Genomic DNA, 27,535 nt, shown 5'->3' with positions numbered 1-27,535 from the left:
CTGGTAAAACTTGAAATCAGAGAAGAGGCGGAGTTGAGGCCACATGGCAAACAGATGCACTGTGACCCACCTGTGAGCCAAATCAGGCATTCCCCTTGTTATGCAAAAGTCTTTGTCAAAGTATAATCAAAACAGACCAGTCATAAAAATCTGCACCATACAGCTGTTTCAAATAAAAGAATAAGTGAGACTCTTTTAAAATCTGCTTCAGCTTCAAACACAGTTAATTCTATGTTAAAAAATAGAAATTTTAGTGTTTTTATGACTTGTTTCTTTGGCTTTTGGAGTCAGCCTCTAGTGGACACCTAAGGAACTGCATGTTTGCACTTTCAATATTGGTTTTATTGCATATTATTCTGCATCATCACTTTTTTTCTGTTATTTCTTGACTTTTTGAATGGGGAACCTTTCAAAAGTATCAACTGGGTGGATTATCCATCCACCAAGTCCAGTTGACATTATCAGATCAAGCTCAGAAGTACTCAGGATGACTGAGAGTCTCACAGAGCCATTATTCCCCTCTCTGCTTCAGAATCCTGCTTCAACCCCTGAACTGCCTACAGGTTGCCACTTAAAAAAAGTACTGAAAGTATCCTTATGACGAAATCATTAAACATTAGTGCCCATTAAAGAAAATCCTTTCAACCTTTTTTAACCACAGAACAGGGATGAAAGGGATATAAATACAGTTGCTGGATGATGAGAGGTCACTGATCCCACAAATAAACCCTTCACAGAACCTTTCCATGAGCCATGGGATCCAGTATGAGCTGAGTCTGTCTCAGATTTATTTAGGTGTACTGTTGCATTTGCTGCAAGCGTTCACTCTGAAGTGCACTGTGGGCTAAATGGCAAGCAGATCGAGGGGTTAATTGGCCACCAGGACTGTTCTTTGACACACACTGTAAGGCCTGTTCTAACCGTCACTCATGCTATGTCTAACTCAAACTTTGTAACTGTGGAAGGTCTAATGCGTCTATTTTTGGTGACATTGTTCTTTTTAAGTGTGGTAATAAAGCTTAAATTGACCACTGATTACCCCCTCACCACTAATGATGACTTGACCGCTCTGACACATTTATAGCTGTCTAACTGTGAGATTAAATTGGCTTCAGAGGGTTGTTAAAGGTGGCTTCTCAGAGATTTCTTAAACGTGGCAAACATGTGAAGTAAAAGCTTTAAATAGTGTAGAACATGCAGTGTTGATTTTACCATGGGAACTAAATTAGCCTGAAACCCAGCTGAATGAGTGGGTGGCTGCAAAGCCTTTTTGAGGTGGTCATGTCTAGCCTATGTTGTAAAGAGGAATTGGACGTGGCCATTGTGCTCTCACCCAATGGATTGGGTTCAGCAGCTTTGAAGGTTTGATTTTTGTGAGTTTTAGACTTTCCATGTGAGTGTTCAGAGCCAGGAGTGACCTTATTTGGTTGGTTAAAGGATCTGGAGAGATTCCAGGGTTTAAGGTCATAAAGAAATTCATGTCTGTGTTCCTTTTTGGCTTATTTTGAAGTGATAAGTGCTTTTGTCATTACCTTAATATGTTTTTATTTTTCTTCTATAAGTATTTTCTGTGTATTTATTGCAGCTTAGAGTATCTGTTTCTTTATTTTTTTTCCAAAAGTGGTCCTATCAAAGTGAAAGCTCTGCTGATTGGAGTAAATCAGTGTTGGTTGCAATGCTTTCCTCTTAACAGGACAAGGGGCATTAGATTTCCTGTATGCTGCTTATTTATTGTCAGGCAGCTTTTCCTTTCATAACCAAGTTGATAGTGGGGTTCTGGTTTTTCCCAGAGCAAACTGCAAAACTGTATTTGTGGGTGTAAATTACTGCAAGGTCTGAACAACATAACGCAAAGGGGCCGTGAGGACTTTCTAAGTGGTCTAGAAAAAGTCACCTTTCTAGATATACGTCTGATCATAACCAAAACTTCAAAAAGAGATATCACCACCAATATAGGTCATTGTTACTTCTTAGCTTCCTGATCGAGTCCAGCAGGACCTGATTGATGTTGAAATTGCTATGACAACCCCACGCCATCTGACAAAGTTTAGTAGAGAGAAGAGAGATCTGTGTTTTTCACGGCTGAAAACAATTTCTGTGATTAATTTTGTAGTGATGGTGGACACTGGAGCCTAACTGTCGGACAGAAAAAGGACAGAAAAGCAGAAGAAGGATAAACAGGAGAGAGATAGAGCACAAGCTAAAGTCTAACACAGGCGCTAATCTGTTTGTGCTAATGTCCATTCCAACCCACAGTCAGCAGTTATTCTGCAGTGGTCTGTTCAAACTTGAGAGTCTATCAATAAAATGAAGAGTGAGGTTACATTAGCTCTGATTGGTAGATGACTGACAGGACATAACCAGGATTCACTAACGTTACACGTTACGGACACGTCTTAAAGCACCAGGCTGCCAGCTTTGCTAGACAGCCTGGCTAGACGGCCACTGAACTACGGTATAAACTGACCTCGTCATGTTGTATCTGGTAAAAAAGTTGTCTTAAACAAAAAAAAATCATTTGTATCCAATCTCCATTCATTTCCAGAACAAACATGCCTGGTTAAAACGCACGACGTCATGACAGTGTGCGTGATACGGGTCAAAAGGTGGCGCTGCAGTCCAGACTCAACACAACATGTTTAAGAAGAAACCTTTTTTTGAACTTTATAAAACATTGCTGGGAAACTCAGGCATTGTTTACATGAGAACACAGCTCAGCAGCATACTACTGTATTACCCTGCATTGCTGTTTGATAATGGACAAAATATGCTTGTGGGAATGGGCTTTGACACATTCTGTATACACAGGATCATTTTCTTTTTTTATCATTTTGTTATTTTTCCCCTCATGCTTTCTGTTAGTATGTCCTTGTGGATGAAGCACTCAGTACTTATCTTATTATTTGATTCTTATATAATGTGGTAAGTGATCATAAGTCAAACAAACTATCTTGGGGAAATAAATCAACCATCCTTCATCTCCACTCTTATCACCAATTCTTCATAAACACTGAATTCCAGACCTTTCCCTCTGGGGTTCGGCACCACCTCCACTCCCAGTTCCAGTCAGTGCAACAGGCCTCTCCTGATCAAGGCTGCACTGGGTGGAGGAGTGTGAGCACAGAGAAGATTAACTAAACTCAGTGACAGGAAAACAGCAGACTAGGTCTGCTCATAAGTTATTTGGAAAAATGACCAAAGAGGAAGAAGCTGCAGAGAAGGAGCAGGAAAGGAGAGGGGGTGGAGGTGGAGAGCAGTACCACTGAAATCTCTGACGTAGAAAGTGGACTGTTGCTTAACATTGTTCTTTTTCCCTTCTCTAATCCAGTTAATGATAATGAAATGTTTTATCTGGGCATCTGCAAGACGTATGCAAGAAATACGAATCTGTGGGAAGACTTTTGTGTCAAATGTGATAAATCCAAATCCCAGTGCTGTAATGAGCTTTACTGCTGCTTGTGATGGTGTATTTCTCTGGCTTTCAGTGGGATGGTGATTTGGTGTTTCGTGATACAGTTCTGTAATCATACATTTTCTGTCATCCACTCCCCTCCATGATTTGTGGAAGACATTTGCTGTGCACACCCACATGTTCTCAGCTGGTTCAAGCTTTTCAGTTGCTTGTTAATTGAACCAAATGAGAAGCCTTGTAAGGTCCATAAAGGTGTTTTTGTGTGTTTTGGCACAGTACATTTGAATCATGGGTACCTTTGATTTACAGACTTTGGCTTGGGTAAACAACACAAGACTCCTGGATCATCAACAAAGAAGTTTTATGTCTCCAGGGAAGCTTTTGATCGCATCACATGGATTTCCCCAGTTAGAAACAGTCCTGTTGCATTTTAAAGTTTTTGTATGCATTTGGGGGTGGGTTGGGAGGTTTAAAATATATAAATAAATAAGAAGAACTAACCATAAAACTGCTGTGCTACTTAGACCAACATCTGGAATATAATGTAGACCAGAACAGAAGAAGTGGTCTGTTTTTGTTGGCCCCTAGAAGAAAAAAAAAGCATTTCAATTTTTTTCGTCTACAAATACTTTAATTGCATTCATCAATGTACAGTTTCCATGTAGATGTGTAGCTCTTTCTAGCATTATCTGTTATCTGGGTGGTAATGGTTAGAGCCCGACTGATTAATCGGGCCGATTAATCGGGCTGATTATGCCTGTCACCGATTAATCAACATCGGCCAAAATGTAGCCGATTATAAAACTTTTTGCTCCACGGAGATTCTGTCGCTCCTGCTCCTGTGTGACTGTGTGTTGGGCTGCACACTGCCAGAGTGCCCCCCCTCCATCCACCATTATGTAATGTAAGACTTAAGAAGGGGATTTTAATGTTGAGTTAGTTGCTTTTTTAAGAGATAAACAGAGATAAATGGTACTGTTATTTCACACGCCCACCATTATCGAATGTAAAACTATAATACGGCGTTTTAACGTCGTGTAAGTTGCTCATCGTGTGTTTACAGTTTGACTTTTTTTTTTCTACTTACTGTGTTTAAAGTTTGACTTCTTTAATTGAGTAGTGTTCTGTCTCTATCTTGAATCATATGGATGTTACAATAATTTGCGTTCATATACAGTATATATCCTGTGTATATCAATGAATTTATATATATATATATATACATATATAATATAATAATTTTTTTTCTACTTACTGTGTTTAAAGTTTGACTTCGTTAATTGTATATCAATGAATTATGTATATATATATATATATATATATATATATATATATATATATATATATATATATATATATATATATATATATATATATATATATATATATCAGCCAATATATCAGATATCGGTTGATATATCGGATATCAGCCAATATATCGGATATCAGCCAATATATCAGATATGGTCGATATATCAGATATCAGCCGATATATTGGATATCAGTCGATATATATATCGGATATCTGTCGATATATCAGATATTGGTCGATAAACCGGATTACAGCCGATATATCAGATATCGGTTGATATATCGGATATTGGTCGATATATCAGATATTGGTCGATATATCGGACATCAGCCGATATATCAGATATCGGTTGATATATTGGATATCCGCTTTTTTTTTGCCCCCCAGTATCGGCATCGGCATCGGCCCCAAAAATCCCATATCGGTCAGGCTCCAGTAATGGTCATGTAATGTTGATGATAGACTCACAACAGCACTCTATGCTAGTCACTAGCTGTCTAGTCTCCACCATACTGAGTAATTAATGGACGTAGCATCTCTGACGTCACCTGTCTGTTTCTGAAACAGATTTTTGAAGCAAATTGGCTGCTGCAGCCATAATGGAAGCTGTGCAGGCTTAAAGTCTCCACACCAACAGCTGAACCTGTCAGTCACTGAGCTGTGCCTCTGATTAGGGGAACTTGTGTTCTTACTATCTTCTGAACTTCAGAGATAGAAAAAAAAAACGCTTCCCGTACAGTGTGTGCCCATCATTAAATTAGCGATTCAGATGGGAGTCATTTTTTGTACCAGGCTGTAAATATGTTTACATTGATGGGCAATTATTTTAAATATTGTTAAAACAAGAAGAAAAGAAGAAAGCCACTTAACGCTCCTGTTGGCCATTTTCTTCTTGTGTCAGATTTATCACCTCCTCTGGACAAAATCTGTAAAATGTTTTCTGTTTTTGTCCCATTCATTTTTAAGTAGACTTTGTTTTCAATCAGATAAATAAATAAAAAAAGACCAAGTGTTGGTCTTTTATAAGCAGCAAAGTCCTCACAGGAGCTTTAAACTTCATGAAATTTTGTTTTCCTTTACTGTAGAAGTCTTCTACCATTTAATTCAGACATCTCCGTGCTGTTAGAGATGTAATAACAGAAGTACATTTAAATCAGTGCAGCGTAAGTTTGGGAACAAAATATTGTACTCACAACTTCAATTTAAAGTTTCTCTTCTAATAAGAAATAAAGCTTTTATGTCCTCCAACAAGCAAAGTTATGTTTGCTTTTTTTCTATATCAAACCCAAATGTCATCATACATTGATTAACATTTAACCCTCAAAGTGCTTTTGGAGAAACAATGTGTGTGATACATTTCTTGTCACCTTCTTGACTAAAACCTCTATGTAGTCATGAAGTAGCAGCTCCTAATCTTCCACTGTGAGGCAGGCTTTAGTGTGCCACACATCAGAACAGTGATCTCTAACTGCTCCTCTTCTTACTCACCTGATACGGCTGTGTGCCTGTCCCTCTGTCCCCCTCTCTGCGCCTCATGTATGCTCTGTCTGGTCTAGACTTGTCCAGTGGAGCGTGCAGGCGGTAAACAATCTGGGAGTTTCCCCGGTGTTTGGCATCGTTTTCATTCTGTGTCTCTGTCCTCAGAACCAGGTTTTTACCCCTGTGGCCCCTCCTGGGTTCTTCTTTAACGTGGTTCCTCTTGTCTCACCTGCAGGACGTTTGTGTGTTACAAGCACACTGGAATTTCCAGGAATGTTTGTGTTGATGTTTGGATTTGTTGTAGTTTGACTGTTTCCTCTACCTATGCAGTCGTTAAATGTTAAAGTGCTCAGGAAGAGTCACAATGCAAGTTTAGACCTTGATAAATCAGATTAAAGTTTGCTGTGTAGGTTGGCAGTTCAATTCCTCTACAGTTCTTCTCACCTGGATCCACTTTGAAACTCATACTGTTTGTGTATTTTATAAATACCAACCATGCATATTGTTTTTTTTGTTTGTTTTTGGATGCCTCTGCAGGTATGAGTGAACACCACGTACAGACATATTTTCTGGAAAGCATGTTTATGTTAGTGGACCTTTCAGTATAATACTGTATTTTCTCCCTTTAATTAAGTTCCAGTCACATTTTTAAGTGGAACATGCCCCAAAAGCTCCACAGTATGGGTTGGAAGTGGCTGAGAATTGAAGATTCACTGGTTCTCTTTGCCTCCATGTAGGGATGGGTACCGAAGTAGGTGCTTTTATAGGTACGACTGAATTCTGTCTGTAGTACTGAGTACCGATTCATGTAAAATCAAACGGTACCATGTTTAGGTAGTGAAACACTTCGTTGTTGTGACTGTGAGGGAGTGAAGAGTAGGTGATTTTCCATGCTGGACATGAACACATCATTGCAAGGTTAATTATTAAAAAATAAATATGTTAAATTGAAAACTTTGGTACTGTTGTGTCCTGATACCATACCAGACACCCATGTTGCACAACTTGTGTTTTGAAGTGTTTCACTCAACCTTATCACAGCAGGTGATCTGCATCTGGATGAGACTTGCTCATGATGTTTCACAATGATTTCAAACTAAGCTTGTGTCCGAAATCACTCACTCATTCCCTCCCCCCTGCTCACTATGTAGTGAAATAGATGCAACATGGCGTGGATTTCAGTGATAACTTATTTTATACTTAAAATAATTACCCACATGAAGCGCCAAATATAAGATTTAATTTATTGCATGTTAATTTGATGATTAAATAAATAGCAACTATGTTTTCACGCCACAACTTAAGCTGTGTTAGTAAATAACAATGTCCAGTGAATGCATCATTTGTGATTGACTGACCAACGTCTGTGTTGTGTATTTCTCTGCTTGGAGTTGTGAGACACGCTCATTTGAAAGTTTAACAGAAAGCTAGGTGTTGTTCTCTGACAGTTTGTAATGTTCCATATTTTGAGTAATCAGTATGTTATCAGCCATTTCTTCTGTGTGAATCTCAATGCATGGTGGTATATATCAACCTCATTGGCCCTCATTTATCAAACGTGCGCATGCCTGAAAAATGGGTGTACGCTCCTTTCCACGCACAGATCGGCATTTATCAATCTGAACGTAGGCGTAAGGTACGCTCAAATCCCACGCTAGGTCTGAGTTTGTGCATGCATGTTTCATTTCAGCGGAGAGCGCGATGCAGTGAGGAAAACCGTCTGTGGAGGAGAGTTATTAGATCATATGAGCACAAAACATTTTCAGACAGAAAAACTGATGTTTTTAGATTAATATTTAGATCCTTGAATTAGAAATGACACCTAGGACATTTCTAACATTTCACTCTTCTTCCACCAATCTGTAAAATACTTTGCTATAAAAGAGCAGCGCGAGTTATCAGATGATTTCTCCCCTTAAAAAATGTGTTTCCTTCATCAGTTTACTTTATGAAAAAAAAGTAAAAATGGAGATGCTGTTACCAGTTTTTAATACACTTTCATGTCCTTAATAAAGTCTCTGCAGAGAACATTCAGACAACACTGGATCAAACTTTTAGCCTGGATTTTTGTTGGGAAGTCGTATTGTTACAGGATTTATAGTGAAACAGATTATTTCACTTCCTACAATATTATCATATGAACGTAAACTATTTCGTAACAGAACGCTGTTCATTTACATGGTATCACAAACAACCTGCTCACCTCGTGGTATGAATAATCTTAAAACTCCAGTCTACCTGTGCGTGATTGCGCACAATCAACACACTTCAACACACTTCCACGTTTTTGACTGCCGAACAAGTCAACGTCATTTCCTCTCTACCTCTGTTGCTATGGCGTTGTCGATTACCAGCATAGAGAAGTTCCCTTTTTCCGGTAATGTGTCCCTCCATGTCTTAAATTCCATGGGTTCGGCCAGCTGAACCTTGAATATTTAGGGGCGTGTTATGTAAATTACAATAGTTTTCAGCTGACTTATTTATCAACAGCTGATCAGGCGTTTGCTGTGATTGGCCCTGGTATGCACCTTATATTAATAGCACACAAACATTGCCCTAAGCATATTTTTACACCCAGATCTGCGCCAATTCCCACGCAAGATTGATAAATGAGGGCCATAGTGAGCACTGCTTATACACTACTTTTCAAAATGCATTGTGTGATAAATTGAGTGGACTATAGTGTGCGACCATGCTCACACAGATTATGGACAGCACTACAAAATGGTCTATTCACTATATAGTGCACTTTATAGTGAATAGGGAGTGATTTTGGACGCAGCTTAAGATAGAGCAGATTGATATCAGCAGCAGAGAGCTGCACATAACTTCTAACACAGCAGGATGTAAAGGTTCATATCTAACATGAAATGTTGCGCCTCAGTCAATGCATTAACAGGAAGGAAGAGGTGAAGTACTGTCTCTGTCTGATCCCCTGCAGAGCATGTGTCAGGCACAGCAGGTGGTCAGATATGAGACGTGTCTTATCGATGGCGACCACACAAAGAATGAATAGAGAAGATTGAAAATATGGTTCAGAAATGTACTCGGGTGAGCAGAAATACACTTTGTTGGCCTGCCAGGGAGTCATCTGTGTGCAGATTTATTTTTTCTCGCCCTGTATAATTACCGCAAAAAAAAAAGAAAGAAAAAGCAGCAATCAAGGATGAAGTTGTACAGCTGACATAAATCACAGTTTTCATACACATGAATCTGTCACAGGAATGACACGTTTTGTTCAGTAGTCCCTATGGATTTCCTTTTACTACCACAAACGTGTATTAATACGCCTCTTAAAATAGTCCCCAACAAATGTTACTCCTGTTACAGATATTAAAAAAAACTATAGTGCTTAGCTGCTTTGGAAAGTGATAGCAGAAATCTGTGTGTCTGTGTGTGTATTATGAACATATATATAAAGAGAAGTCTTAAGCTTCATCCTTTGAGATTTTGCCTATATCACCAGTTTCTCCAGCTCTCCCAAATGAAAACGTGACATATATTTTTGCAGGAGGATTGTTTATTTTCTTACTTTTTAAGAAAATTAAGACTCCTTGGAGAAATTTCACTCTCGTACAATGAGACATTGTTTGTAATTTAGTAATCAGGAAAGCTCCCACGACGAAATTGGAGTGTAAAGCCAGCCCAAGCTCCCCTCAGTCGAGTAAAACGGAAACATTCCCAGCTTCACCGTACCCCCTGGTAATCCTGAATGCCACACACTCCTGAGCACTTCCTATCTGCTGCTCCAGCTCGTCCCCTGCTACTGTTCTTACAATGGAGCTCAGATGGCCCGTAAAGCAAAGATTATGTCAACCTGTGCTGAAGTGTACCAACTGTTTCTCCTGCTTCCTTCCCGCTTTAGGAAATAATACGTTCCTGCTTTTATTAGAGTTTATTATTGGCAGGGCTCACTGATAGGTCTGGGAATGCTTTTTCATGGTGGACTATTGTTTATGACCAGAGATGGCTGGCAGAAAGGGGCTTGGCATTTCACCAGCTGGTGGATAGTAGAAAACAAGAGGCCCCAGAGCCAAATCAAAGACTGGACGACACCATCAGCCCTGATACTGAGCTGAAGCACTCGGTAAAAAGTAGTCAGAAAAGTGCTATTTGTGTCAACAAGTTGTACTATGTTGGACACAAACAGCACAGATCAGTGGGAAAAAAAACACTGGGCTGAGAATGCCAAGTGTCTTAAACACATGACAAGAGCAATTTAGCATGATCTTAGACTTGGCACTCTCCGGGGGCGAAACAGGGTGTGAGCCCACACTTGAATTAGAGACTAACAGAGATTAATTTAATACTTGGGAGTTTTTTAATGCCTCACACTTTCAAGTCTACAGCGATTTATTGGATCAGGTTGCCAGCATCTATAAAAATCACATTTAAGACCTTAAAAACAAATATCTTCTCTTGGCCTATATAATTATCTTGCATTTTCAGATGCCAGTCCCTCTCTCATTGGCCTAAGATAAATATTGGATCGAAGATGCTACAGACGGATGGCACAGGAAGACATAATTCTGTCAACTTGGGTCTATTCACTGTGAAGTGCCCAATTTAGGTGTACATTTTGTTCTTAAAGGAAAACACTGTTCCTGCTGGGTTTTCACCTCATCCTCAACATACATTCACCGTACATTAGGCTCACTTTGTGGTTGGAAAAACTCTCAGCTCCCTTACCAATGTGAAATATTTTAATGCTTTAAATCCTAAATAACAGAAACCAAAACATATTTTTTCTGTATGTGAAACCAGTTTGATGTGCTCACATAATATAATGTAATTATATCCATCTCAGCTCTCAGAGAATGAATTCTTCTGACTTCAAGGATTTCTCTGCTCGATCCTCTTGAGATTGACATGCTTGCCTTAAAAAGTGATATTTGACAGTTATGTATGGTGGCAATGCAAAACATAATAAGAATTAGCAAAGACACAACAAAACTGCACAGTCCATCCTTTCAGTCCTTCCCTGATTTGACATTTCCTTTTGTAATTAGTTGTTTTGTTTTAGTGTTTTTTATTTGTTGCTGTGTTTTGCACTGCATTGCCAGGGTGGGTATTTTTAAAATAATGCTACAACAAATCTTAAATGCAAAGAGTAATATTTTTTTATATTTGAGGTCTTCCTCTGACTGTCCTGTTGCTCCACTAAGTCGTATTCATTTGTCTGATAAGCAACTTTAAGACCCCAAACCTGCAAAACTAACATTTACAACATGTTTTTTATTATTTCTATTATCATTATCATGTGTTCGTGCACCAAACTAAAATCATAAAAACAATTCAAATGAAGAACTCTGCTCGGGTTGTTACTGTGAGACAGCCTTACAGTCTGACTGATGTAATTGTTGAAATATCACTATCAGAGTGTGATTTATCTGATGGATAGTGACAGGTAGAAAACAATGCCTGCTGTTGTTTAAAATTCTATTCTGTTTTCTATCCACCAGTGATTTGTCCAGAGGAGCGTGCTGTGACTCCACAGTTTGCAGAGCTCTCTGTGCAGCTGCAGCACATGTGGCAGAAAGAGCATCATGACTGAGGAGACTGTGGTTAAAATAATATTTCACGCTCTTTTAGACAAGTAAAGATAAAAAAAAAAAAGAAAGATGCTTATTTTGATACCCCACTTAATCATATTCATTTAAAATGACGGTCCAGAAAGAGAGTTTACAAAGACAACGTCATCTTTAAATATTATTGGTCTCATAACCCCTTTTGCTTTGGTCAGTTGACAAATTCTTACTAATTTAGAGCTGGATAAAGTTTTATTTGCTCTTTGTGTATGTTGGCACTTGAAATTTGGATTTTAATATAAATATTTAACTTTTTGTGTTTGAGAACTCATTTAGGATTTTGTATTTAACTTACATTTATACGGAAGCGTATTGCATTTACTTGAAAAAAAAAAACTCGCGTTTTTCAGAGTAATTTATTCTTCGGTTTGTTTTTTGTGGAAATTATGTTTTTCTGATTATTTTTTTTATTGGTTTGTTTTTTGTTATTATTATATTGGTTTGTTTTTTGTTATAATTATTTCTGTTTTTATGAGTATTTTTTTCTGTTTTCAGACTACTTTTTTCCTGTTTTTCAGAGTATTTTTTTCCTGAAGTATCGAGATACTTAGAAATCCAGCGAGAACCAGGTTGAGGTTCTCGTGGGATTTCTGAGTATTACTCAGAAAAACTAAATTAATTACCACAAAAAGAAAAATACTCATAAAAACAGAAATAATTATAGAAAAAAAACAAAAACAATATAATAATTATAACAAAAAACAAACCAATAAAAACATATTAATCAGAAAAACAAAAATGAATTACCACAAAAAACAAACCGAAGAATGAATTACTCTGAAAAACCTGAGTTGTTTTTTTTTCTTTCGTGCATGCAATAAGCTTTTGTACATTTACCCTTGATTTTCTTGATGAACGTTTTTCTTGTTTTACTTTTCTTAAATTTTGCAAACAAGTACAGAAAGTCTGATTTGAAAACATATATTTGGTTGTATTAATCACAGAGAAAAGAAAATCTGATTTGAAAGAAATATGTTGAAAACTTTTCTGTTTTCAAAATTGGCTTCGACACACTCCCAAATGAAAACCCAAAATACTGAATAACAACATTAATCCTCAACATTTTTAATATGTAGTGTTTAACAATAACCTTAAATCAAATCCCAGTGTAATACGATTATGAATGGCTTCACACCATTAAAAAAGGAAGGTATCAGTGGTTTATTTATTAGTGGTGGAAGGTTTTATCATAAGCCAAGTTTAATCATTTCACACAGGTTTAGTTGGTTTGTTGTGACAAAATAATTGGATTACAGGGTCTGAATTGAACCAGGTAGTGTTGCTGAGGGTTATGGGATCTACCCCCTGTGGATAAAACCCTAAGGAAGCTGTTTCTTGTATACAGAACGAGCTGGAGGGCACGTTGTTTTATTTTTCATCAAGTGTTCACTCTTTGCTCCCAAATAGCCTGGATTGTGCCTTTTGCATCTTTTGTTTTTCATGTATCAAATCTGTACATTCTCCGCAGGGCTTATTCTATTCATGAAAAAAAACACATAGATTTGTTTTGGCACACACTGCCTTCAGCAGAGCGGATAAAATCAATTCAGAGAAGAGTCTGTACAGACTCACATGTCTACACACTAACACATAAACATTGCAACACATGGACATTGCTTTTTGGCTCAGTGCTTTATACTTTCTCTCCCTCTATGTTCGACCAATGCTGTGCTGCAGCTTTCAAGCACTACCTTGTTAACTCAAAGTCAGAACATTCAGTACAATACAAGATGTACCAGAGCAGTTTCCTGTTATTGACCACAAATGTGTTTTTAGCTCAAATAGCGGCATGTCTGGAGGGATGGCAGTGATTTCTGGGTCTGCCTGTCAGTGGGTCAGCTCACCACTTTGGTTCTGAAATACTATCGCAACCATTACAAAGACTGACATTAATTTTAGATCATTTATGACTCTGGAAGGTTAAACCCAGCTGACTTTCCTCAGTCGGTATGAAGGAACATGTCTGACCTACTCATTTAACAGTCGTTTGAGTTTACTTCACATTATCAGAGGCCCCTGAGAATAAACCACAGTATCCTTGATATTATGGCTTTCATCAAGTGCTATTACCCGCTTTTATTTCTGTTTAATGCTTTTGTTCATGACTGACAAAGTCTGTTTAAGGAGTTTACATGTTACTCACTGGTTCTGATTTTCAAGCTTGGACTTTTACCTTTGGCCATGCTCGCTTTGTTTGTTACCCAACTGAAATTAAACGACAAAGCAAGATTGGTGTTTATTGCCACGCCTCAGTCAACATGGTAATTACTTTCAGTTTTCTGTTTTCTTGTCCAGTTTACTCTTCTAGTCATCCCCTGGTGTCATTTTTGCGTTGGCTGAATGTGAAAAATAAAAAAAAGGTGGGCTTTTTAGGTCTCTTTGAGTCTCTTACAATCACAGATGTGTGAAATGCTAATCAGCTAGAATGCTAACAGGTTAAATAAAGTTCATTTAAACTGCAAACTTTGCCCCTGTTCAACATAAACCTTACAATTATTTATATCCCCATCATCAGTCTCTATCAATCAATCAGCCTTTATTTGTATAGCGCCAAATCATAACAAACGTTATCTCATGACACTTTCCAAAAACATTAACAGGGTAGACCCGTTAATGTTGATAACGTCTTATTACCAGAAACCCAACATCAAGACAAGATAGGGAGTCTGAACTCATCTTAACCCACCATGAGTACAGGACTTGGCAGCATTTAGAAAGTTACAATGGCAACATTGTCAAGGAAAAACTTCCCTTTAGAGGGCAGAAACCGCCATATTAGCATTAGGGATGGATATTGGTAAGACTTTATTGATACCAACCCAATTATCAATTCTGCTATCAACCAGATACTTTATCGGTTTCTTTAACAGTTCCTCCTGTGAATTTTCTTTGTACACAAAATGGTCTGCTCTAAAGATTTTCTGTGTAGACACAATTTTATTTAGTTTATAAGCAAATGAATATGAAACTGGTCACTGGATCTGAATATGTCTGGACATAAATTAATGAAGATAAGTAAAAATCACATAGCATGTGATGTTTTACTGTTTCGTTAAATGTTACAGGTCATCTAGTGTCTACGTGGTTACAGCAATAGTTTGAGCTGTTTGGAACCTTGCCATAATAATGCTGAAGTCAGCCATAATTCTGCCATACCTGTTCTTCCATCTGGCCTGTTAGTATTTTGAACTTGGATCTCTCAGTATTGTTTACAGAAAGTAACTGTGATGTGTTTCTGCAATGAAAGTTGGAGTTCAGTTGTAAAACTTAAGTTATACTGGTGTATGCTAACTCCTAGCATATCAATGCAATTTCCCATTTACATTAGCATCAAGCTAAAGTATTTTTTTCTATATTGTTTTTGGTATATTAGGAGATGTTTAACATGTTGAATGTATTTAATAGGTAACACGTATGAGAGAGTAATATACACCTTTTTGTGTGTTCAGTTCATCAATGAAACTTCAAGCTGAAAATCCTGAATCAGAGTTTTCTTGGGGAATTGTCATCTGCTAAACTGAGATAGCTGGAGCGAGAAGTCAATGTAAGGTCTGGCAGCTCCAGTGGAATGTAAAAAACTGATTTGGAAATCATTAAGTATAAAGGCTTATGACTTATCGATTCTTTACCATCCTTCTGTCCTTTGAATTTAAGCTCTGTTTAAAACCAAGAAACTTTTGTAAATTAACTAACTGTAATGATTGAGATTTTTATACACAGCACTTTGCCTCATCACTCTGCATTCTGCAAAAAGTTGTCTTTAATAATAAAGACTAGAATTAAAGAGAAGATCTGCTCTACTCATTTGCTTCCTCACCAAATACACACATTGTTACTGCACTGAGTGATGGTGCTCATGGGAAATGCAGTCTGCATCCTGGAAAAATACTGCTGATTTCATCTGAAGGGTTCGCTGGAAGCAATGCGACATAACTCCTCACAATCCCTTTGAGGTCTTTGTTCGTGCCTCTTTTTTCATGTACTGTGCTAAAGCTGCGTGCAACCCCCGCACTGAGAAGCCAACGTGTCAGTTATGGACACTTGAAAATGATTTACAGTTGGTACTTCATGTGCTTTTTTCCAAATCACATCAGTGTGTTGTTTTAGACAGAGCTACTTCATTGCAGAAGAGGGCACAACCTGTAAACAAACACAGCCAGATCCTCACTCTCACACACACACAATCAGAAACACACACAGTATTTTATATGCCATTTGATAGCCTGAAGAGGCCTTTTTATGGTACTAATAAAGTAAGATTGATCACACTTGTGCAGAAAAGGATTTGCAGTCATATTGCTTTTTTTAAACTAGGAATGCAAAGTTAAATTCAGTGTTTTCATGAAGAAATGTTTGATGATGTTGACAGAGAAAAATGAACCTCTTCCAGAGACACCGTGTTCTACCTGGAAGCCTCCCTGGGCAGGGAGATTTTTCTGCTCTGTCATTGGCCGGTGAATAGCTCATTGGGAGCACTTGAGGTCGACTAATGAGCATGAGGAAACCTTAGCTGTAATTACAGAGGGAGTGTTTCTCCTGCGCAGCCTCTCCTGTCCTGACATATGTGAACATTTCTTGTCCCTGTGATTTTCTGAGCTACAGTTAACACAAACAAACCCCTGAATCAGATTCTTCCTGCGCCTCGTCTCACTCCAGTGACTTTATTTGTTACATGAGATCTCACTAACGAATGAAACCCAAACTTAATCCAGAGCCTCTGTTCATTGGCCTTGACTTACTTTCCTGAGCTCCACGTCCTCTCCCTCCTTCCCTCCCCCTGTCCTGTCCTCCTCTCCTCCTCCTCACAGGAGTTTCACTGATATTCTGTGTCACAGTCCTGACACAGCACTTCCTCAGTCTCTCCTCAGTTTCAGCTCGCTCCTGCCCTGGAGCGCTGACTGCCTCTTTTGGACAATGCCCATCCTTGTTTGCATCGCCCCCTCCTTTCGGGAATCCCGGCATTGCTGGTAACCACTGGTGGATCAGGATGATGAGGTCACTGTCTCTGTTTAGCCTGGCCTTGCAGCCCGCCTCCCCTTAAAACAATAGACGCTTTCTCCATTGGGCTGATACGGACTGCCAGACAGGCAAACAGACAGGCAGACAAGTTAAATGGGTTATTAATCTTTAAAATATTTCCACCATGTATTAATCCTCCTCTCCAGCTCAGTTCTCACCACATTATTCTGATTTATTCAAAGATGCAGGCTGACCTTTATTAGTGTATTGGCTGAAGTGCTCAGCAGGCAGGGCAACACAATGATCAACTGTACTTGCTCATTTACTTTGGTATTGCAGTTATGTCATCAGATTGTTTTTTGTCTAGTCACTTTCTGAGTCTGCCAGCAGTTATTTCACTTTCAGAATGAGTTGAGAAAGGAACCACTTTCACTTTTTAACTCATAAAACACTCCAGGGAGGCCTGTGTGCTGCAAAATTGAAACTCGTGCAATCCAGTATTGGTCTGACTACAAGATGACCTGGCTTTAAGATGATCCTATCTTTTCAAGATGGGTGATCTGAAGGGTAAGGTGGAGTTTTGCACTCACTTTCAAAAAGGGGAAAAAAAATTACAAGATAACTATCTTATTTAAAAAGGATTCACATCATCATACATATGCTGATATTTCTTTTTTTTTTTTTGCAATTTTTAGTTTGCTTCTTTAACCCCAGATGATGTGAAAAAAGATAAATGATGATGATGATGATGATAATGATGTCTACAGACCATATCAGGAACCACATTTCTCCAAAAATTGCACATCACATGTGAGTCAGTTTTTAAGATTGACAGAGTTGCACAGCAACTGGTGTTTTAGAGTCAAGAGTGACTATGGTAGCTGTTAGCTGCTGAGCCGAACATGTCAGTGATCAGTGACATAGCTGAGAGCATCAGTTAACATTGAAACACCAGCAACTGATGATTTTCTAAATCCAGTTTTCACTTTGTGTATTAAATGCAAAAGTTCTTTTTGGGCTGAGGCTAATGGAGTCATTTACCATCTATCAAATTGTCCTTTTTTTTATTTATTAATAACTGCATTTTTGGTGGTTATACCCTCACTTGCCTGACCAACAATTAAACCTTTAATAAATTCCTGTTTTTATGAGATCGTATCTTGTGAAATCAGGATTTTATTCTTATTTTATTATTTTATGTTATTATTTTGTTAAGTGAATGCAATACAGCACCATCATCTTGTGTATAAAAGAAAACAACATGATGATGAAGAATGAAATGTTAAAAAAACAGATTTAAAAGATTTGTAAAAAAAAAAAAAAAAAAAAAAAAAAAAAAAAAAAACTTTTGCAAATCATTTTTACTCAACATTTAATTGAAAATGGTGCAAAGTTAACATAACAAATATTGAGCCTAAGAAATGTGATTGATTTATGAAAAATGATGATGCAGAAGAGGCCCTGCCATGGCTAGCCCGTACATGTTTTGCCTTTGAGATAAAGCCTATTCCAAAAGAAACATAACATGATGTTATCAGACAATGCCATACCCCAGTTTGTAGCTTACAACGCAGTGGTTACATTTCATTTTTGAATCCAATCAAGAGTCACTGAGGTGTAAATTTGTCGCACCAGTTAGCGCTGCTGCCTCACAGCAAGAAGGTCACCAATTTGAATCCTGGCTCCCTGCGTGGAGTTTGCATGTTCTCCCTGTGTATCAGGGTACCCTGGCTTCCTTCCACAGTCCAGAACCATGATCATAATTAATAGTTAATTAGTCACCTCAAATTGCTCAAAGATATGAGTGCGTGAGTGAAAGGTTGTCTGTCTCTATGTGTCAGCACTGCAATTGACGTGTGTATTGCAGTGTGTTCAGGGTGAACCCCACCTAGGGATGGGTACCGAATTTGGTACTTTTATAGGTACCGACCAAATTTTGTCAAAAGTACTGGGTACCAATTCATGTAAAGTTGAAAGGTACCATGTTTAGGTACCTAAACACATCCTTGTGACTGTGAGGGAGGGGAAGAGTAGGTGATTTTCCATGCTGGACATGAACACAGCATTGCAAGGAAGAATAAATATGTTCAAGTGAAAAGAATTTAGATTTTAACATCAAACAAATTGATATTTTTCTAACCACATAAACACACAAAAGTACCAAAAATTTGTACCATTGAGCACCGATACTGATTGCCAGGAACCAGTGGGTACCGTATTGTTTCAAATGTGAAAGGTACCCATCCCTAATCCCACCTCTCTCCCTGAGACAGCTGGGATCCAGCCACCTGTGACCCTGAACAGGATAAGCGGTATAGAAGATAAATGACGTGTAAATGTAGCTTTTGGCACACAGGTTTGTCATATTACACTGTTTTTCAGTGATTGACAAACTGGATCTCCACTGTTGAACTCTGAGAAGCAGAGGCACAGCCTTTGTCCCCATGTCCTTTAAACTTTCTTTGACTTTCAGCATCAATAAGATGGTCTTGAAGCGCTGGCTTTCACCGGACACAGTGTTCCTCGTCTGTTTACCAGTCATTTAATGAGTCTGCTGCATTGATAACTATTATTTAGAAATTAGCATCATTAGCCTGCCACAGTTGATGCACAGCTTGGCCTACTTTTGTTGCACTTCATTTATCTCCATGGTGGCATGGTTGTGTTAATAAAGGATACTCTGACTTTACAGGAAAACTGTGCTGTCCACTGTTGTGAATGAATGTGGGCACCCAGAGCCCTGAACCTGAATATAAGATGTTACTTAAATTTGAATGCACACATACATTCATTTCAAAGCCTGAATCAAACCAGTCGTGGTTTGTTTTATTTTTGTTTTTCACGCTGTACTCCTTCATTATTAAGCTCTCTCAGTGTTCGTTCTCAAGAGCCCAGCCATCCATTTGTCCTAATTAGTCCTGACATATTTGCTGCAATTTGGTTTTGCAATTTTGTTCACATTAATTAAAAGCATTTCATTTCTTTCGCATCACTGAGCGCAGCTTTCCTTCTTCGAGAAGACAAACCACTGTTTGGTAAAATAAGCCTGTTAGTGGGTCATGTATGGTCAGCTCTGCTTAGTCATACGTGACTGGTGGTTGTATAGAATGGTAGTTATGTCCTGGAAATTTGCATATTGGTTTCTGGCTTTAGTCTGCAGATTAGAGGGAATGTCTGTATGCATCAGGAAACATTAACAAATAAAAGATAGACAAAATAAAAGGGTTTGACATTGCTAAATTATTGCACTGGGAAAAATGGTCTTGGTAGAAATCTTACTCTGTCATTCATCTGGCAAAAGAGGTCAAGCCAGTTCAGACAAAGGAGGTCTTACTTGGTACTTTTCCATATCACTTTACCAGTAAACCTCTGTGTGGCAACAGGAAATCCTTTAGCACTGCCCTTTCCTTCAGATCTGACAATGAGAAGCACAGTTAGACCATCACTGGAACCTTTTCGCTTCCTACAGGCCCAACTTTTTTTCTTCTACCACGGTCACTCTAACTAATCCAACAACAATAGCCCATTTCCCACAGTAACCCACTACTGCCCTGTGATTCCCAGCCTTTTTTCACTGCTGACTTGAATGTTCTTTAAGTCCCTGTGAGGAGTTTCTGAGTGATCTTGAAAAAGTCTCCCTTCTAGATATATGCCTGATTGTAATCCGCACTTTAAGATGAGATTATCTGCACCAATGTTGGTCATTTTAAAATGCTACTTCTTAGATTCTTGATTGAGTCAAGCAGGGCCGGATTGAGTCACGGCACATCTAGGTCTCTATGACAGAACCACACCAGCTGACGAAGTTTAGTAGTGAAAAAAGTGATCTGTGTTTTTGTCTGCTGAAAATGATTTTGAGCCTAACTGTCAGACAGAAAAAGGACAGAAGAGCAGAAGAAAGCTTAACAGTAGAGTGATAGAGCATGAACCAAAGGCTAAAAACATGAATGTAACTGTTTGTGATACATTACTAACATGTCTTTGAGTCTTTGTCTTAAAGTTAGCTTGTTGTCACGTTGGCCTAAAGGTAAGTCGTCGCACCGGGCTACTAGAAGCACTACATATTGTCAGCTCCTGCCATACGGTATGAATCTAACCGTGCTGCTACGTAACTGTACTGATCATTACCTTATCTTGTCATGCTGTTAGAAAATTTCAAAGTCACGTCTTTACAACAGTGTGCGTGAGACTCCAGGCCAGAAGGTGGCGAGGCAGTCCAGCTAAAACAGATCCTCCTCGTAATATCTTTAAATTAATATGGCAGATATCTTTGTCAGGAAAATGCTGGATTTAAGAAATATGATTGGCAACCTTGGAGATACCCTAGAGTGCCATGTATCAGATAAAGGCTTCACTTCCCATCACTCCTAATGTCTCCTCTCTGCCTGTTGTTTTCTTCAGCACCTGGTCCAGTGGGATGCAGGAAACCCAGAGTGTTTGCTTCAGCTGGTGAAGGAGCTCATCCAGCAGTACCACAATTACCAGTGCCAGCGTCTGCGTGAAAGCTCCAGGCTGCTGTTTGAGTACGACAGCCTACTGGAGGATCCCAACTACGGGCGCAGCATGGAGATTTATGCTGGACGCAAGAACAGCTGGGTAGGCTGTCATGTTTCATGACCAGTTATTTGTTATCATCAAAAACGACCAATACCATGATGGAATAAAGGTCTTCCAAATACCCAAAAGTAACTTGGTCACTTGATCACTTGGTTTGTCTTGAAGTGAATACATCAGTAACAGTAATAACTTCTAATATTGGTTTAAAAATATCTACATTAAGAAGGAAGCTTTTCATTTAATTTGTGACACCATGGGTACATTTTGTGTCTTTATGTACACATGTACAGACACTTTCGGTAGATGGACCATGGACTTCTCCAGACCTGGTTTAGTTTACTTAATTAGTGGTGGTAGGTTAGACATATTAACTTTGGTTTTTATCTTATTTTTGAGCCTTTTCAAGTTCAGTTTTGGGCGTTAAAACCAATGTTTAAAGAGTAGGACAGTAGAGAGGGCCGCTTACTGGAGAGTGACATACAGTAACGAGCCTGAGGCTGGTATTGAGCTCAAAAGTTCATATTAATGGTACATGGGGTGCATGAGTCAACCATTTGGCCAAACTGGCACCCCTATCATGAGAATGTGACTGAGGCAGCTGAATGTTGTTTTTTTGGGAGGGGCACATGTCAGATATCTGTGGAAATACCAGTTTAACTACCAGTCTCTCTGATTGCAGTCACATCTCTTGACATCAATCTGACAGCAGTCATTCTGTCTTCTACAGAGTTAGTGTCAAGATAAAACAGTAGTGGGCCCAGGACACAACCCTGAGGGGACAGAACAAGATCCACTTTGGCTCAGTCATAAATTCATGATGAAAAGTGTCATATTAAAGTAGTTGATAGTAGTGGTGTTATAAATACCACGCTTTTTTAGAACGCTGTTTTCTTGAGGCTTTGTATTGTATTGTTTATCGTCTAATTATCCCACAGACTAGCTAAAACCAATCTCAGCAATGGTTCCGATTTTTAAACTTCTAAAAAATCTTTTGTTTTTTGGTCAACTTCAGACTACTTCCTGTTACCATGTGATCTTAACGTTGCCCACTTTCTTCTCGTACTCTAGACAGGAGAGTTTTCAGCGCGCTTCCTTCTCAAACTCCCCGTGGACTTCAGCAACATCCCCGTCTATCTCCTCAAGGTAAATAATTATTTACAGACTTAACTATAATAAAGATCTGACCCTCTTTATATTATTTACACACATTGAGCCAGTGGTGTGTGCATTTGTGTACATAGCAGCATTGTGCTAATAATAGATACAATTAGATTATGAGTGTTGATTTATTTGCATGTATGTGTTTCCTGTGAGTTATATGTGAGCTATGATAAGAGTGGTTATGATTGTAGCGGTTCATTGAAATTAACTACAATGTTAGTGTGTGTGCGTGCATGCATGCATGTGTGTGTGTGTGTGCAGACTGCAGTCTTGGGGGCTGTGAGTTGACTAATCAGCAAGCCGTCACTCTCGATCTGCTCTGAGCTGCGTGGTGTCTGGAGGCAGCTTAGCCCGGACTCCTTCTCTCCCTTTCACTCATCATCGGCTGCCTTTATCCCTCTCTCCCTCGCTGTGTCCCTTATCCCTACTTCTCTTTTCACTCTCCGTCAACCCCCCCACCCTCCTCGTCTTCCTCTGCTTGCATGCTGGAGGGCCTGGCTCTCTGGCCTTTTCCAGCCCAGCTTCTTGTTTGCGAAGGGAAACGATGGTAAACATAAGGGAAGCAGCAAGCATCATCAGCCTCACATCACAGCCTTTGTCCCCACGTCCCTCAGACCTGAAGCGGGGAGACTTCTCCCTGTCTCTCTGCAGACTTTGTGCAGACTTACCCAAAGTCAAATTTATCATGAGAGAGTGTTTTCTTTCTCTACCTGGATGTCTCACAGCAGGAAAGTTTTGACTTTCTAGCCTGAGGGGAGCTTCGTGGCGACTTTCCTGTTTTTTTCAAACTAACATGTTGTCACTGACTGGAGGTTTCCATGCAAAGACGTACCAAAGCAAGGCAGGCACACTGACACATTTAACCAGTGGGTGGTAGTAGCAGTGTAGCCATTGACAGTGTGTTGTCAAAAAAGAACTCTGTGTACTATTTAGTGATTTTATTAGAGACGAAATCTTGGATATGGATGTACATTCCTGTCACCTTAATCATATCATGTTCCCTGCTTCCTCTGCGCACACACATAAACACACACTCACACAGTTGTGCCATATTTGGCAGTAAGGATATACATAGTATTTCCACCGGAGTGCTTGAAGACTAAGGAAGAGTATCGACTGGCAGAGAGGAAAGTAATGAACATCAGCCCACACCTTGTCCACCTACGCTTTAGAGAGGAACCGGATTATGCTGCATATAGGCTGGACTCTGAAACAGGAATGTACTGTACGCCAAACCGGTGACCTGGATTTTCGGTTTGACAGTTGTCACACAATTAGTCCCATCGCTTTCGATGCTGTCTGGGTTCAATTCTTTTCATGCACTGCACATCTCTCCTGCAGAATAATTTAATACTGTTTTAAAGCAGCTCCAGTACAATTAATGTACAACAGTGCTCCAAACTGAGCAGGCAGAGTCACCCTTTTTATTCAGCCACAAGTAAGTTGAGTAATTTTGACAGATTACACATGGTGTTTATTTTCTTAACCTCAGCACAGAATAAATCTATCAGAGTAACCTTGGAGGTCTTTTGATCTCTGGATAAGTGAATGTTCTGTCCTCAAGAGTCAGACCCTGAACGAACATATGAAAACAAAACGAAAGAGCCTAACACTTTGCAGGAGTAACTGAAGCCTTTGTGCCTGTTTCCTAGTCTCAATTCAGCTCTTCCAAATCATAAGGTATTAAACCAACACATGCTATGCTTTTTGATATGTCCCAGTCAGAGTAAGGCCTCTACAAGTATACTCCTGGTTACTAAAGGAGGTTTGAGCTGTGTTTTTTTCTGTAATACTTTGTTTTTTGTCTTTTTGAAGAAGTTGAAGTTTTGCCCTTTAAGAGTTGTTTTTTTTCCCACAGGGTTACTGCTTCATTCAGGTTTTAAAGTATTTCATGCTGCTCATGGGGCTCTTATTTACCCTCTCTTATTTTTACCCTAACCCTGACCCTGTAGTACCGTGTACTGATTCACGCGAAATCAAACGGTACCATGTTTAGGTACACAAACACATCCTTGTGACTGTGAGGGAGTGGAAGAGTAGGACATTTTCCATGCTGGACATGAACACAGCATTGCAAGTTTAGATATTGAGAAATACATATGTTAAATTGAAAAAATTTGAAATTTTGTTATCAAAGTAATTATTAAAAGTAATTACTATTATTATAAGTTATTATTATTTATTTACATATAAACAAACACACAAAAGTACTGAAAACTAGCACAGCTGTGGACCAGTACGGATTGCCAAGTACCGGGAAACAATACTGTATTGTTTCAAATGTGAAGGTACCCTTTCCCAGACCGACTGTTTTATGAACCAGTGGTGTAGTGTTGGATATGTCTATGCTCTCTTGGACTATTCTCGGACCAGAGGACCCTTGGCCCCTAGGGGGTCCATGGAGGTACTGTACAGGGTCTAATAAGGCAAATTTTTGTCTTTTCATATATTTTTCCAAATATTTCTATTTGTATCCATGTAAGTGTCTTTGAACACACAAAAAGAGATACATGAAGGCCAAAAGCGATTTGTTTTTCAGTCAGAAAATTTGGTATTAAACAACGCAGCAGCTCTCGCAAACTCGTTAATTTCTAGCTCTAGAAGAGCTACAGAGCTACATATATATCTATCAGTGCTACATATATATTCATCTCTTAATCCTTGGTCAGTTCATTACCCTGCTAACTAAATGAAACATGCACATAATTTTATCATTACATTTGACATTTCTGAGATTTTTTTTTTGTGGTAGATTCAATGTTTTTAAAATCTGTTGCAGAAAATAATACCCAAACTTAAAGGTACAAGTTCCTTCCAATTTCAGGTGCAGCTTAATGTGCGCTGCCATAGAGTCCAGCACAGTTAAAAATTAATCATACTGCACCTTAGGGTGGTAATTTGTTCACTGTCCACACTGGTGATTCGTACAGGGTGCAGACAGAAGTGATCTGAGAGAAAATACTCTGTGAAAGAAACCGTACAAGTTCAGATTTTTACCTTTTGCTGCATTGAGTGGTTATCATTAGTAACAAGTGTCTGTGTTATAACCCACAATTCACTGTGTTTGTGTTGCCGAAGTGTCCAGAATTGTGACTATAGTCATAGATTATTTGACCCTAACTCCTAGATCACATCTCATCACGTCACAGGTACCTAAAGTAAGTCGACACGGCTGTTTACCATCCTAACGCCCACTGAGCCTTCAGTGGCTGGTTCTCCCCTACAAAAAAAGTCAGCTCTTCAAAACTCAAAAAGGTGATGTTGTTCAGACAGATTATAAGCCATCAGCCAGGTGCTGTAGAGGTAGAGGGCACACTGTTGACCCTGATTTGAATCAACCTCCTCATCAAATCCATGCATGTCCTTGCTTGAGGAGGAGGGGGGGTTCGGCAGTGGAGCGGAAATTTGTTCAGACATAGGCTACTCTGCGCTACTCGTGAATACTGAGATGTTGCTGGTGGGCGCAGAGCTGTGGAGGACGACTGTTACCTGGAGCGAAGCATCCGCGTGGTCTGAGCTCACCACTGTGGACATGTTTACCTTCCTGCATGGACTGCCCAGCCTCGGGGAGGGGGGAGGAATGAAAGGATTATTTATTTAATTCTGTGTTTTAAAGGGGGCAGCTCCGTCATGGTCAAAATGAAAAAGTGGGAAGGACATTGAGCGCAGAGACAAGAGAGGGATGGTGAAATGCACACAGATGGATGTTGGCAGATTTCTTCCTCTGTAAAGGGCGTTGGGTCCTCTTGGGCACAGTTTTGGTGTCTCATCTTTTGATTGTACCTTGACCTCAGTGAAGCCTCCTGTTTGAAGTTGTTTTTACTCATAAGCTCTTATTTAACATTGACCTCTGACCTCACACAGCACAGGGCGTTCTTCACATTGGTCGCTGTAGTCGTTTCCTTAATCTATAACATGTTTATTTGTTGTGTTATAGTTCCCACGTTAGAGGTTTCACAGATATAGCCAACATGGCTATAAATGACTTGTTTTACCACACAGTTTGTCTAAACTGATCTGTGGATCTCATGTTTTTTCCTCATTAAAGCTCTCTGTTTTTGGGAGAAAAGGCTTCTCTTTGCATCTCACTTACCGTCCGTCCATCCTCAATCTGTGGAACATGCGCAGCGACGTCTTCCGTCTAAACGTTGTGGAGTGATGCCAGGTTTGTGACTGAGCCCTCTGCTCTCGCTTCACTTGAGCTTTGTTTCCCCCACAAGCACTGACCCATGTCACCAGCTCCAAAGCGATTGTGAGTGTCGTGTGTGCGTGTGCGTATGTTTGTGAGCACATGTGCTCAGAGCTGGGGCTGGCCCCCAGCAGCTGTCATCGATAGAAAAGGATATTTCAGGTGACCCGTCTTTTGGCTGAAATAGGAAATTAAAAATCTGAACATTGTGAAAAGCTCTGTTGATCTAAACATCTTTCTGAGGTCACATTTCCAGCACATGTAAAGGAGTAGTTCAACATTTTGGGGAAAGATCCATTTGCTTTTATTCCTCTTTTATTATTAAAGTTGGTGTGAAAAGAAATCCTTTTTCACTTCTTCTCAAGATAGGTTGGTCAACTTTGCACTATGACCATTAATAAAGGATGCTTAGATATAAGATATTTATCTCTTTCAAATGACTTAAAATTTTGAAAAATAGAAATGTTTTGTTTTTGACAGCATTTTTCCAACATGGACTTTGCTCCTGAAAAATTTCTGAAATTGTCTTCATGTATAAATGCAAACAGCTGACGCAGCTCATCCTGACACAAGGCCTTTGCACACCAATGGCAAGGGGAATATGGCACAAAATTGCAAATAATTTGGAAGCGTTATAGTCAATCATCACAGCTATTCTTCCCCAAAGATGTCTGTATAATCATTGTCTTTGTAGTTTCTATATTCTTTATTGTAAAGAACTGGGTGCTGGGACACAAAAACAAAGCGTTACTGAATTTTTTGCTAAGTGACGCGAACAACGAGTGTTTTGATTGGTGGGATGTGTACTCGTCGCAAGCAAAACTTTGGAAATATTGATCTCGGTCCAAAAAAATAAAAGCTGCAATTTTGCTCAGCAA

General features: G+C 39.1%; 1 protein-coding gene across 1 annotated transcript in view; it reads left to right on the top strand.

The window, feature by feature from the left end:
* babam2 (BRISC and BRCA1 A complex member 2) overlaps positions 1-27,535 on the top strand; it is a 128,640-nt gene that overhangs the window by 17,305 nt on the left and 83,800 nt on the right. Inside the window, exons 5-6 of the mRNA XM_074691965.1 lie at positions 21,152-21,346; positions 22,376-22,450. Coding sequence (XP_074548066.1) covers positions 21,152-21,346; positions 22,376-22,450 — 270 coding nt within the window. The remainder of the gene's footprint in view (positions 1-21,151; positions 21,347-22,375; positions 22,451-27,535) is intronic.

This window comes from Halichoeres trimaculatus, unplaced genomic scaffold (genome assembly GCF_033239565.1).
Source record: "Halichoeres trimaculatus isolate MK-OKI-2021-1 unplaced genomic scaffold, fHalTri1.1 fHalTri1_scaffold_17, whole genome shotgun sequence".
NCBI classification, from domain to species: Eukaryota; Metazoa; Chordata; class Actinopteri; order Labriformes; family Labridae; genus Halichoeres; species Halichoeres trimaculatus.
Note: the sequence above shows the minus strand (reverse complement) of the source record. Positions and strands in the feature narration are given on the sequence as shown.